We start from the raw sequence: 14,811 nt of genomic DNA, 5'->3' as shown, positions 1-14,811 counted from the left end.
CTTTGGAGAATCTTAGCTAAACAAATCGTAAGATTTATAGCGGATCCTTGGGCTAGCTGAAAATATTCCGTGAGGATGTGCCGACATTGGCAATCATCCTGTCCGAAGGATAGGATCTTTGTGTAGCGGACCACGGGACAGAACCCGTTGGAAATTTTACAGTAACAACGTCAATGAAATTCCAGACCTGTGTCGCCCATTCGGTGCGCACTTGCGTCTGAAGAACTCCAAGTCGTAGTCCTATTCTATTAGGCCGAGTGTTGTTCCGTAGAGATTGAATAAGATGACCAAGTAACTCATTTTCCTGTCAACAATTTATTCAATGTGTTCTTACACTCTAGTGTCCATTAGTGTCCATTATATATGTATATATCTTTGTGGTTATGTTGTTAATAGTATGTAACTGTTTCACTGTGTGTATATGTGTGGTTAATTAGCGAGTGACAGGGCGAGTTATTTTTCCTTGGGTTAAGAGGTTTCTTTCGGTCTGGGTTAAATTAATGCAAGTGTCTGTACATTCGGGACAGGATGCCGCAGGTTGTAGTTCTGACAAGTATACATCACATAGGTAGCAGTGCATTGCTCTAATTCGCCCTGGAACCCCGCACAGGAAGTGAATTGGCTGAATCTCGTACAGGTCTTGACGATTTGAATCCAAAATGTTGTAGCAGTATTGGCAAAGGAAATAATTATTGAAGTGGTATGCAGGACGAATTAACTGGGCGCAACAATAGGGTAATAGTCGATTCCTTTGATTATCAGATTCAACGCCCATTCTGTGCAAACAAAAAAGATTTTATTATCAGTGTGTCCTATTTATTGTTCTGTTTGTTTCTTACACTGTTGGTTTTATTTATTAACTTGGAAGTTCATAGGTAGCGTTAACTAGCGTTTAATGCGACTGGCAAATAAATTCCACTTTTCGGTTAACCTGCTTTGCGCAGGAATAATGGCACGGGAGAGGATTAAAGTTATTCGGTATATGTAATTGATATAGACACTTGAATTTATTCGATCTGGCTGGGTGATATTAGTATCGATATGTTATGGCTTACTCAGAGTTTACTGATTATAGTCATTACAGTGTCAATTATAAATATCGTCGCATACAAATATTGTATATGTAAATATAGTAAGTACTCGAACCTCTAATCGGATAAGTGTTACAAATGTTTTTGGTACGACAAGGTTTAGTTATTTCGATTTGATTAATGATGAAAGCTATTTTTACTCGTTCGGGAGATTAGTATAGTACGGGTTATAACAATCGCTATCATATGATGTAGGTGATGGCGACCGGAGAGATCGGAGAGAGAGTGTCTCGCAATATTCGGGAATTGGTGAACTTGAGGGCGAAAAACTGGGTGTAGGACCTTCACTATTTAGTTCTAACTCCTCTCGGCACCTCTTTTCTTCCCTTTTAACTTCTGCAGCAATCAGTCATTTGTACCTGCGTTCAGTTCACCTCTTGCTGAGGCGACTTTTATCTTTACGATTCCTTCTTGGTTTTATCATCTAATATGATCAAAATGAAGTTAATGTTTCTCTCTGTGTGAGGCCTGTGTGACTTTGCAAGCCTTGCCCAAAGATGAGCGATATTAGCTAACAGTGGAAAAGGAGAGCAAAGATCAGTAAGTGTTTTCGAAGATTGAAAGCACCGTAACCGCAGGTTTAACACAGTGAATAATCGGTTAAATTTAATAATTCAATTTAGAAACAATTGTTCTTTCTTGACAACTTGTGGAGTCGTAAGAAAAAATGATTATTTTAATTGGCAACGATATTCTCTGTGGACAACTAGTGTGGCTTCGTAGGTCTCGCCCAAAGATGAGCAATCTGTTAGCAGTGGGAAGAGAAACACGAAAACCATAGATGTTTTGTGCGTTCAAAAACACCGTAATCACTAGTTGATACGGCGAACGGTTATTGTGAATTCAAGATATTTCGAATAAAATCCACGTAAATCGTATATGTCTGATATTTTTATTTGTCAACTATAACTGCCGACGGATACCTTTGTTCAGATACTAAACCTTGTACGACTGCGAAGTTAAAAGAGAAGAGGATATACAAATTTAAATTTCTTACGTCGAATATATGCAAAGCCCTCGAATTATAACTTGATGATTAATCGAACTCTGACAGTTGATTTTTGATTTCACAGACGAACTGGCGATGTGGACACTTTGATCCACCGAATAGTGATGAACACTCGGATTTTCAAAAACTAATCAACTTTCTAATACTCGACTTCGACGGACAGAGTGACGATGTGAACGTTTTGATTCTCGAATAGTGACTGACTATTCTATGTCACTACCCTTATTTATATTTTTAATAATTGTCACGTGACGGATCATCTTTACGGGAATCATAACGTTGCTACGTGATAAAGTATGAATATCGTAGTTGCTAGTCTAAGCTAGGTTTTCGTTTCTTAGTTATCTTGTCTACGCCGTATCTTAATTTCTCATATTACTAAGACACGCTGATTCTGCTGAAGTTTCGTCTTCTTGTTTATGATATTTCTTAATTTCTCATATTCCATTTGGTGTTAGGGACATGCAAGGTATGTGATAAAATGTAGATATTGTAGTTTCTCGTATTTTGCTGAGATTGCGTCTGCGATGCTTCCGGGCCCTTCCTTACTGATGCCAGTGGGAACGGTGGTGGGCGTCTAATGTTTCCGCCGAGTCTTTGTACGTGAAGCACGCGTTAATATGTGCTCTTCAACAAAGCGGGGTTTCTTTGCGTAATTTATAGAGAGTTTTAATCATTTGTTTATGGGAAATATTGTGAATTGTTTGTTTGTATTGTGTGACGGTTTCATTGGATATAAGGTATATAGTTTTACAATTTGAGGTTTCTTGTATTCGTAATGGTGTGTTATGAGTTTTAGTTATTATCTGTATACGGATTTCGATCAGTGGTTTTTATTATATGATCGCTAATTTCGGTATTGTAATTTATTGTGGTTTTTATGTTTTCTTTGGTGAATACGGGTTATATTAAGTCATCGACACGGAAGTATCTCCGGAAGTGAGGGAAATTGACGTTGCTGTTAATTGGTCAATTTCCATATTGGTGGTTAGAAGAGGATGCTAGCCGTCCCTGAGGGAAGGTTGCTAGCGGGAAGCGTCGTTCGTTGAAAAAATAGATCTTCCCTATCTTACCGTAGTTGGGACAAAGACTGTTTGTCTGTTCACAGGATTTTAGATAACTAAATCTTAATATTTATAACGGCCCTCGGACTAGCTGAACATGTATTGTGGAGATGCGTCGGCATCTGGTTTATTTAGTTATCATTATCACAAATCTTGAACAAATACAATCGGATCGAATGACGACAATTGTTTAATTACGCCTATGATAGAATCTAGATTACGGTGTTAAGGGATTTCCTCGAAGTTCCAAAGGGAAGGCTCCGATGTCCTTTCATCTCCGACATATACATATATATATTTTACAGTGTAATTTTCATACACAATTTTGTTTGTTAACGTATAGTTTCGTATACTTATTTCTTTATGTTTATTAGATTATTTGTTCTTCGGTTTAATAACATATATGTATATATTTGACAATGTAATTTTCATATAAAATTCTTTAAGTTTATCCAAATGTTAATTAGTTTTAATAATGTAATATCATACATTTTATTTCTTTTATGTTTGTTAAATTATATATATATCGGAGGTTCCTGGAACACTCCTGTCATACGCGTAGGATGATCATCGTGGAGTTTTAGTCGGTAGGAGTCCGACACTACTCTGCTGTTACGCGATTATTAGAACAGCGGAGTGTCCATGAGGATTTCTCCACATACAAAAAAAAAAAAGATTATATATATGTCGAGTCAGAGTCCGAGTCTGGGCCCGAGTCGTCCTCGTGGCGGGGGCTTGGGATAGGTAATGATTCTTCACTGAAGCTATCCATTTTCTTACACCACTGAAGTGACTTTTATTGACACACACAAAGATGTTACAAAGTTGACGCAAACTCACAGTGATCACACACTCGCGACACTAGTGACAATGCTCTTAGGTTCGCTAACGAATCCGCGGACAACGGGATGGTAGTCGTACGTACTCGCAGAATCTAAGTCGGATTCTTTGTTAATATTCACTGATCGTAAGGCGTTAATCTTTTTGTCGATGAGATCGCAAGAGAGAATGACTTTTCGTCCCGGCGATACCTCAGAGGAAAACTATGATGGGGTGTGTCTAAGGATACGAGATCATCGGATTCGTCGGGGATAGGCTACGTTCGGAAAGTAAGGGAAATTGACGTTGCTGCTAATTGGTCAATCTCCATATCGGTAGTTAGAAAAGGATGCTATCCGCCCTCGAGGGAAAGTTGCTAGTGAGAGACTTTTACGCTCTTGTAATATGTGTATATATCTGTAATATGTAATATGTGTATATGTAATATGTGTATATGTATATATCTTGTAATATGTGTATATATATCAAGTGTACCCACTTGTAATATCGGAATATATTAAAGGTGTAATTTTGTCCGATTAATTATAATTTATTAATAATGGATTGAAAATACAGATATTAGTTAGACAGAGAAACGATGTTTGATTAACAGGAAAACTAAATGCAACGCTCGTATTTACAACAAATAACTTGACAACTATTTGGTAACTCTCTCTCTCTCTCTCTCTCACTAGCAACTCTAACACTCGACAACACTCGCAACTCAATTCTAACGACTCTATGCTTCGACGTCTCGATCAACTCTGATCTTCGCCAATGCACTCCTGCTCGGTCGTGCTCGCTCTTGCTCTCGTCCTCTCTCACACACACACACACTTGAAATATGAAACCGTACTTCTGTTTTGACGCTGCTTATCTTTTCTCGCGTCACTGTTACTAGGCGCTCTTGGATGTAAACAAACCACAAAAAGACGGCGTACACGGTGTTTTCTAATTTCAGCCGATCTCCAATCAAAGCTATTCTACGATATTACAATCGGCCTTTCCTGACAATCACATCTGCCCTCAGATGTGCTCATCATCGCCGCTCGCACTTACATCACTATCGTCAGCATTCCACCATTCCATGTGATCGGCTGCCGTGGAAGTTGTACGTGGCCCTTCGTGCTCCCCCTCTCGCTGCACTATGTATCGGTCATTTCGCAGGACTTTTATCACCCGATACGGTCCAAGAAATTTCGGATGCAGCTTTAGCACGGGACCCCTCTGCATCCTTTTATGTATATATCTTTCAGACTCTCCTCGAAACTTACCGTGATCTTCAGATCTTACTTTATATGATTGATAACTTTTATCACGACTTTTATCGCAAATATGATGCTTATACTTTTCGTTAGATTTACTTCTATGCTTGTCATTTTGAGATCTATCATTTTCATTTCTGCTACGACATCGTTCTTGAGATCTGTCGCTTCGATGTTCGTTTCGATCTCGATTTTTGTGTCGTTTTGGGTCTTTTGTTTTATGCTTTGAGGATAACGAAGAACTGACATCTCTTACACTTTTATAATCTTTATTATCTTCGCGTCTTGAGTTTCTTGACTCGACAGAATGTTTTGTGTATTTAGTAAAATATTTGAGGTCTTTATTATCAATGTTTAATTCTTTTGAAAATCTATGTTCTCTATTACAATCATGTTTAGATTTGTCTTTTTTTTCTTTGTATTCTATATCACTATAGCAAAATTCCTGTTCTGACTTTCCTGATTTTACATCTACTTGCACATTATCTTTACGGGTGGCTTCAAAACGAAATCGTCATCCTTCATCACTGTCCTGACTATGTTGCATGTCCTTAACGTGTGACAAATCTATCTCACTCGCCTGTGTCTCTACATCTATCTTGAGGACTTCCGGACACTCATCGGGATTTTCGTCCTTTATTCTACTAATAAAAGATTCTCCCCCTTTTATACTTATTTCAACAGTGTCCAAAAAGTCTGCGCCAATAATAAGCGAATGTTGCATCACTGTGTCTGGAACTACGTGTATGGTTATACAGTACGACTCATTGTCTATAATAATGTTCGTCGAAAATTTCCCGAGCGTAAAATCGTAACGATTTAACGAGTCGTTCGTTGAAAAATAGGTCTCCTCTATCTTCTCGTAGTTGGGACAAATATTGTTTGTTTGAAGGACTTTAGTTAGCTGAATCTTAAGATTTATAACGGGCCCTCAGGCTATCTGAACATGTACTGCGGAGACGCATCGACATCTGGCAATCATCTTACTCGAAGAATAGGGTCTGCGTGTGGCGAGCTACGGGACAGAGACCGTTGGAATGTTTACTGTCGAGTGTTACAACTATTTCCTTTTTAAAGAGTGCTATAGAATTATTGCTATATTATTATGTAATAATTATAGAGCTATATATCCATGCCTTTGTTAGACAAAGCGTTCATCCCGTGACCGCGGCTACGTTCGGCGACTGACTGTCGCCCCGAGCCCAAGTTTATTATCACAAATCGCAAACAAGTACAATGATAGCAAATCGCTTAATTACAACTGTAAATTTTAATTACAATTTTACGGATTTTCCGAAGTTCCAGAGGGAAGGTCTCCGGTGTCCTCTCATCTCCGACATATAGTATCGAGTCCCGGTTTATTAATTGATCCATGTTTCTAATGTTCCGTTAAATTTCCTTGCTATTACGTCGCGTACAGTCGTTCTTTGTTCCTGATTGATTTTGAAATTTCACTCGCCGATAGCTGTGCACGCCTGTTTCATCCTCGAAACAAGCCCAATTGTGCGCAAAATGCAATCATTTGAATAGTTTTCCTGTGAAACGCTGTTATTTCGTTCCTGTTGGAGATATTTCGACGTTTAAACGCTACTTTTACTCCATTTTACTCGCCGAATGCTATGCATGCCTGTGTTACTTTTTCAATGTACTGCTGTTTATTTAATTGAAAGGAATGATAATATTTGAAGTATAAATTTGAAATTCCCGATTGATACGGTAGTTGCTGCCACCAGAAATAGTCTAAGGACTATTTCAAAATAATTTTTTCTTTTCTTTTTATATATATTAAGGTGCTGATATATTATGAGTGTTGTTGCAACTGGCGACTAATAGGAGTTAACGAAATTGGCTTGCCATAAGCGCAGCGCAATCTCGAGTTAATCCAAAGCGTCGTGCCCTCAGTAACAACTTGAATGAAATCCCAAACTCGTATCGCCCATTCGGTGCGCTCTCCCGTCTGAAGGATTCCAAATCGTTGTACCTTACGACTGATAGGAGGTAACCCAAAGCGTCGTGCTCTTTTATTCAATAACTCATATGTTAGTGGGTAGCGTTAACTAGCGTTTAATTCGACTGGCAAATAAATTCCACGTTTCGGGTAACCTACTATGTGCAGGAGTACTGGGAGGGGATTAAAGTTGTTCGGAATAAATAATTGGTATTGACATACGGATTTATTCGGCCCGGCTGGGTTATGTTGGTATCGATTTGTTATGATTTATTCAGATTTTACTCGATTATAATTGTTACAGTGTCAATTATAAATGTTATAATATATAAATATGTATATGTAAATATAGCTAGCACTCAAACCTCTATTCGGATTGATCTTATAAGTGTTTTCAGTGTGACAAGGTCCGTTTAATTCGATTTTATTATTGACAGAATCTATCTCGTCCGGGTGATTAATATAGTAAGGGTTATAGCAATCGCTTTCGTATGAGGTAGGTGATGGCATTCGAGACCGAGGAGAGCGCGTCTCGTAGTGGGTCGCACTCCAATGTTTGGGTATCGGTGAACTCGAGGGCGAGAAACTAGGTTCAGGACCTTCGCTATTTAATCCTAACTCTTCTTGATGCCTTTTCTTTTCTCTTTTAATTTCGGCAGCGATCAGTCGTTTATACCAACGTTCGGCTCGCTTTTTGCTGAGGTGACTCTTATCTTTACGATTCCTTCTTGCTTTTGACATTTAATACCATCAAAATGAAATTAATGTTCCTCTCTGTGTGAGACCTGTGTGACTTAGCAAGCCTTACCCAAAGATGAGCAATATCTTTTTTATATTTTACGTGGAGGAAATCCGCACGGACGCCAGGCCGCTTCTGGGGAAAGCGGCGTGGTAGTGTCGGATTCCAACCGACTAAAACCTCCACGATAACCGTCCCGACTGCGATCGAGAGAGGCCCGGGAACCGCTGTGAGCGTCGCAACGGGGCCTCCCCCGCGCGCCTAATACCACCGCTGATGGAGCGGTGTGTGACCATTGTCATGTAACGTCAATCCACATCAGAGACCAGGCCGCTGTCACGACCGGCTCACTTTAAAATCGGAGATAAAGATGTGGCATGTATAAACAATGTATATCGCCGAAGTGCCTAATGAGCCATCAATATCCCAACGATCCTTCCGCTGAATATTCGAGGAGAAGGCGTGCGTGGCGGCGATCGCGGATGTCTAACAAACTCAAGGATAGTGGGGATATTGAGGGGTGACAAAAGACAAATAACCGAATCCGATCGGATGTCGCGTTGTAAATCTCAGTCTTGGAAAGTCACGCTTAGAGCTCGGAAGAAATATTGTGAATTGTGTTAGAAGAAAAATAAAGTTTTATTTCTATTTTTTGTTGTTGTTGATCTCTTGTGTTATTTTAACGTGACAGTCACACCGCGCCTCCTCGCCGGAGCCGCCGTGCCAGGCAGCCCGGTCCCCTACCGGACCGGAGCCGCCAAGCGTCGAAGCCCAAACCCCAGGGCAGCGCGCTTCGCCAACGCCACACGGAGTCCTAGGCGATCACCCATCCAAGTACTATCCGTGCCCGGCGCTGCTTAACTTTCGTGATCTGACGGGAACGAGTGCACTTTTTTTGCGATTTAAAGTTGTTTATTGAGCCCAAGAATACAGTTTTAGATACATATTCACAATAAACGGTGAATTTTTGTAATGATATGTTAGGCAAAGGTACTGATACGCGGCGGTACGACGTAGCCATGCTGTATTATGTGTCGACGCTTTACATTTTTCTTTGTATAATACAATTTTTGGGTTTAAGCTGCTGGGGAGCGGAGCTTTTTTATGTATTTTTTTTATTTTTTTCTGTCCTGAAAACTTGGTCGCAAAACAGGACGCTTCGGTAGTCTGCTTTTTGGGTGCTGTGTAACTTTGGGGAGGGGTGGGATGAGAGGAGGGAGCGGAGGAGGGGGATGTCAAATAGGTTTATTTACAAATATTTACAGTATTTACAGTTTACATCTGTGTTATGCGGTGTCAGAATTGAGTTCTGTCGGTTTAATGTTCTCTGTTCTTATTTTATTATGGGTTCTGTATCCACCAGTATTTTTTTGTGTTTTTTCTGTGTTTGTCTTTTGTGTCTTTCCGGGGGAGGGCCATGTTGTATCTCCATCTGGTGTCTGCGGTCTGTCCATTTATGTTTTCTTCGTAGAGTATGGTTTTGATCCCTATTTTTCTTTTTATGTGATAAATTATTGGAATATTGTTTTGGTCCTGGAGGTAGTTCTTTTCGTCTATGTATAGGAAAGCTTCTGGGGGGATGTGGCCTGTTGTCAGAGTGTTTTTGTAATATGCGTTGTTAGGAAATAGGCAACTGAAGATTAAGCTGTTTTCTTTTATTTTTGCCGCTTGCGCGAAGTGGTTTCTTATTAGCTTTAGGATGTGACAGTCTATGCGGTGAATGTTGGCTAGGTCGTATATTGTTTTGTTTTTTACATATTTTTTGAATCCGCTATGTTCGGATCTGTAAGTGCTCAAGCAAGCCCTGATGCATTTTCTTTCGAATATGCGGATTTTTTCCATCTGGGAGGCTGATATGTTGTACCAGATTGGACAGCCGTAGGTAATGATCGGTCTGATTAGTGCTTGGTAGCATAATATTTTTACTTTGCTGTTGAGATGTTTGGAGTAGAATAGTTTTTTTATTTCCCAGAATGCTTTATTGGCCTTAGCAAGTTGAGTTTCGATGTGCTGCTTGTAGTTTAATTTGTCGTCTATGTTTACTCCTAGGTATTTTACGCAGTTTCTGTGTGGTATGAGTGCCCCATTGTTTGCCTTTTCTCTTAGTTGGAATTTTCTGCAGTGTTTTCTTTCTGTTGGGCCGATTTCACATGACTTGGGCCTGAACAGTATGGTTTCGCATTTGCTTGTGTTGATTTTTAGTTTCCATGCGTGGTAATAGTCGTTTATTTTTTCGAAAAGTTCTTGCAGTTCAGTTTTTATTGTCTTAGTTTTGCGGCCTGTTAGGTAGATGATTAGGTCATCTGCGAAAGCTATGGAGCGTTTGTGGGTGGATGTATTGAGATTAAAGAGGTTTAGTAAGTCACTGTTGTAAATACTGAAAAGTAGCGGAGAATTTACTGTACCTTGTTGCAGACCGTTTGTTATGGAGAATTCTTTGCTTGATGTGTTTGAACCTTCGATCATTACGAATGTTCTGCTTGTGATCACGTCCCAGACTATTTTAATTAGGTGTTTGGGAAAGTTTTTCATGATCAATCTGTATATGAGACCTGGGATCCAGACTGTGTCGAAAGCTTTTTCGAGGTCTATTAAGCAGGCGGCTACTGGTTGTTTTGCGTTTAGGGCTCAGCAGATGTCCGACGTAAGTTTGTTTATTGCGTGAATTGTGGAGTGTTTGTGCCGGAAGCCAAATTGATTATCTGGGATTATGTCATTTTTTGTGCAGAAGGAGGTTAGGGGGTTGTTTATGATTATTTCAAATACTTTGATTATTTTGGGGAGGAGACTTATGGGTCGTAGGTTTGCGAGCGATGAGCCGTCTTTATCTTTTTTTGTAATAGCTATCAATTTGGCTTTTTTCCATTTTCTGGGGAAATATATGTTGTTTAGTGTTGTTGAAGAGTACTGTGTAGTGCCATTTTATTTTGTTCGGTAAGCGTGTTCGGACGACGGCAGCGCAGTGGTTAGTGTCTTAGACTCAGCGCGGCCAGGGCGTTGGCCAAAGATGAGCAATATCTGCTAACAGTGGGAGGAGGAGTGCGAAAATCCGCGAGTGTCTTCAATGATTTGAAGCACCGTAGTCACAGGTTAAGACAGAGAATAATCGTTTTGTTTTAATAGTTCGAAATTTAGAAATAATTGTTTTATCCTTAACAACCGTAAATTGTGAAATCGTAAGCAAGAACGGATATGTCACTCGGTTGTCACGAAAACTTGAGGGTTGGGTGATAAAATAAAAATAGCTGAGTCGTAACACAACTATTAATTTGGTTTTAATTAAACTTTACTACAAATTCAACAATCAAACTGGAATACACACTGAATTAACATAAATCACAATATGTTATGTAAAACTTAGTTACACCGATACGTCAAGTACGTGACTGTTATAAGGGTAGAGACAGGTAAAAATATGTTTAGGAGAGGGTAAGGATGGGCTTCAAACATATAAAGAGCTTATGGCGGCGAAGGATGTCCTTAAAGAAAGCTCGGGCATTCGTAAAACAAGAGCGGGGAACATCCTTATAGTAATGAGGGCGGGTTGCGAGGTGAAAGTCGCTGCCAATATGATAAATGAGATTATTGGCGATAAGGTGCGAGCGACGCCCTTACAGGACAAGGTGTCGGTGGAGATAAAGGAAGTGGATCCGCTGGTGAGTAAGGAGGAGCTTGTGGAATCCTTGAAGGAAGAGCTTAAAATCATAGAGACCGGGGACCTGGAAGTCAAGGCGATGAGAAGGGCGCCATGGGGCACGCAATCAGCGATCGTTGTTCTGCCAAAAGCGTACATCGATAAAGGCGGCGACAATATTAAGATTAGGACGGGCCTAACAATAGCCACAGTCAGGGTGTTGCCCAATGTGACAAAGTGCTATAGATGTCACATGTTCGGGCAAACAAGCGTAAGGCTGTGAGCCCGGGAAAGGAGGTCTGTAGGAAGTGTGGAGGAAGGGGCCACACGATAGCAGCGTGCCCAAATTTACCGTGCTGCACGATATGTAGCAAGGAGACGGGTGTTAGGTTTGACTATGTGACGGGGTCCCTGGCGTGCCCCAGTTACAGGAGAATGTTACGACAGGGAAGACAAGGGAGGGGATGAAAATCCTCCAGATTAACCTAAACAAATGTAGGATGGCGCAGGATCTAATGTGCCAGAGCGCGATCGAGGCTAGACCGGATGTGGTAATAATATCCGAGCCGTACAGGCAGCTACACCTTACTAGCATAACGATACTAAGGGTGATGCGTCAATTTGGGTCACGCAATTCAATGGTCGAGCACCGAATGAAACGCTTCTCTACAGGAAGGATGGACTAGTGGGTATTGGTGTAGGTGATATCCTCTGTTTCAGTGGTTATTGCTCCCCTAATATCAAGATTGAGGAATACAGGACGGTCATAAACAAGCTTGCATCGGTGATAAGGAAGGGTGTAAGCAGAAGCAAGAAAGTGATTGTGGTTGGCGACTTCAACGCTAAGTCCACTTGCTGGGGAGGTCAAACCACGGACAAGCGAGGAAGAATTTTAATGGAAACCCTGTGCAGTTACGGCGTGTGCCCTATAAGGCTGGACGATAAATACACGTTTTATCGGAACAGAAGGACGAGTTGCCCTGACATAATCAGTGCAACAAACATGGTTAACGATCTCCACGTAAGGAGCAAGGTGTTAAATGCTTTCACAGCATCGGACCACCTATACATATCTCATACGTTTAGAACGAGGACCGTAAGTGATCGAACTAAATTTTTTAAATATGTGACGGGGGGTCTTGCACCCGACATATTTTTGGCTAAATTTGACGAGATCAATAACGTACAGAATCTTAATACGACGGACGACGCGGACAAGGCGGAACTGCCGCAGAAATGTATGGTGGAAACTTGTGACAAGATGCTGAAGAAGGTGAGCTGCACGACAAACAAGAAGTACGGCAATCACTGGTGGAATGAGACGATCGCAGAACTAAGAACCCAGGCTCACAGTGCCTGAGGAAAGTAACTAGAGTAAGGAGGAAGGAGGGCAGTGGGATCGAAGACCTTATTAGTAACTACAAGGGGCTAAGAAGGCAGCTGAAGAAAGAAATAGCTGAGAATAAAAAGAGAGCCTGGGCCGTATTCTGTGAGATACTAGAAAGGGATCCGTGGGGAAAGCCGTATCGCACGATTATGAACAGATGTGGCAAGAAAGGGATTCCAAATGACATGCCTGTTAACAAGGTGAAAGAAATTTTAAAAGGCTTGTTCATCATAGGACGCAGACCGGAGCTAAGAGAGGTCGAAGAGCATGACAGGGAGGATATCACCTATAACACGAAGCTTGAGGAGGAGGATGTTAAAAAAATCATTGGTAGAATAAATGGAAAAAAGGCGGTGGGAATAGATGGGGTCTGTTAAGCTGCTAGTATACAACCGAACAGCGCTTATCACTAAGGTGATTAACAGTATTACAGACTCTGGTAGGATCCCGGGATGCTGAAAAATAGCGAGAGTCATATTGCTCAGTAAACCGGGTAGGGACCCTAAGCTCCCTAATGCTTACCGCCCAATAAGTGTACTTCCGGCCTTGAGCAAAGTGTGGGAGAAGTGTCTTATGTTGATTATCGAAAGATGTATGGGAATGGACCCCTTTCATAGGGGGCAATATGGGTTCAGGAGAAGAAGGAGTACGGTGGACGCGATTACACAGGTGATTAAATTCGCGGACACCTGCAAGAAGAATAGGATGGTATGCTTGATGATTGCGTTGGACATCAGGAATGCATTCAACACCCTTAGTTGGAACAGCATTGTTGACGAACTGACCAGGAGGAAGCTGCCTTGCAAGATCATTAGACTGGTAACAAATTACCTGACGGATAGGAGGATAATCGTCAGCAATCGTCAGTTTGGTACGGTGGAGTATCTGGTTGCGGCTGGGGTACCGCAAGGATCTGTGCTGGGGCCTTTCCTATGGAACATAGTCTGCGATCAGTTATTGGAAAGGCTAGATAGCAGGGTAATGTTTAAGGTGGTCGCGTTTGTAGATGACCTGGCAATCGCATGCGCTGTGAATAAAAACGAAGGAGTTGGCGGAATAGCAAGGGAGGTCATGAGAACAGTGTGCGATTGGTGTGCAAGAGTGGGTTTGACGCTGGCTAAGGAGAAGACGGAAGTGATCCTCATTACGGGCATGAGGGTGCCCAAAGTTATAGGCTTGAATGTGGACGGCGTGGCTATCAACACGGTAGAGGCCACGAAATATTTTGGCGTTATGATAGACACGAATAGGAAATTTGACAAGCACATTGCCTCGGTGTGCGATAAAGCGGGCATCAAGATAGGAGCATTACGAGGAATCCTACCGAATATTATGGGCCCGCCTGGTTTGGCAAGAAGGCTATACTACAGCGTGTGGGAATCCATAATAACATACGGTGCGCCTGTGTGGGCTGATGCGATGAAGTATGGGAAAAACAAGAAGATCATAAAAAGGGCGCAACGAATTGCCCTGTGCATCACATCCACGGCCTACCGCACCGTATCCCACGCGGCGCTTTGTGTATTGACCGGGAACTTACCGATTTACATGAAAGTGCGAATGTTGAAGGGGATATACGAGAGAAAGAAGATCCATGAGACCTTAACTGTTGGAGAGGAGGTGATTGAGAGGCAGGCGGAAAAGAAGGAAGATCTGGAAGAAGTAAAGAAGAAGGCCTCAACGGAGTGGCAAGCGGAATGGAGCATGTATAATAGAGATAATGTGACCAGGAGATTAATAAGCAATGCGACCATATTCGCCAGGAATAGAAGTGACATCGATCACTTCACGATGCAAATGCTCACGGGACACGGCATTTTCAACAGCTACCGTAAGAGGATCGGTAAGGAGGTCG

General features: G+C 41.4%; 2 protein-coding genes across 2 annotated transcripts; one reads left to right on the top strand and one right to left on the bottom strand.

Moving 5' to 3' along the window:
* Window positions 1–5,009: 5,009 nt before the first annotated feature.
* On the bottom strand, window positions 5,010–7,937 carry LOC117238909 (serine/threonine-protein kinase fray2-like). Its single transcript, XM_033504110.1, has 3 exons — window positions 7,562–7,937; window positions 5,777–5,986; window positions 5,010–5,587 (listed from the first exon to the last, which is right to left on the bottom strand). The coding sequence occupies exons 1-3, from the start codon at window positions 7,935–7,937 to the stop codon at window positions 5,010–5,012; spliced, it is 1,164 nt and encodes a 387-aa protein (XP_033360001.1).
* Window positions 7,938–11,396: 3,459 nt separating this feature from the next.
* LOC117238908 lies at window positions 11,397–13,333 on the top strand. Its single transcript, XM_033504108.1, has 3 exons — window positions 11,397–11,848; window positions 12,242–12,842; window positions 12,923–13,333. Exons 1-3 carry the CDS (start codon window positions 11,397–11,399, stop codon window positions 13,331–13,333), a joined length of 1,464 nt encoding a protein of 487 aa, XP_033359999.1.
* The last annotated feature ends 1,478 nt before the right edge of the window (window positions 13,334–14,811 follow it).

Source organism: Bombus vosnesenskii, unplaced genomic scaffold (genome assembly GCF_011952255.1).
Source record: "Bombus vosnesenskii isolate JDL3184/JDL3185 unplaced genomic scaffold, Bvos_JDL3184-5_v1.1 scf7180000013753, whole genome shotgun sequence".
Classification (NCBI taxonomy): Eukaryota; Metazoa; Arthropoda; class Insecta; order Hymenoptera; family Apidae; genus Bombus; species Bombus vosnesenskii.
This window is presented reverse-complemented; position numbering and strand designations above follow the sequence as displayed.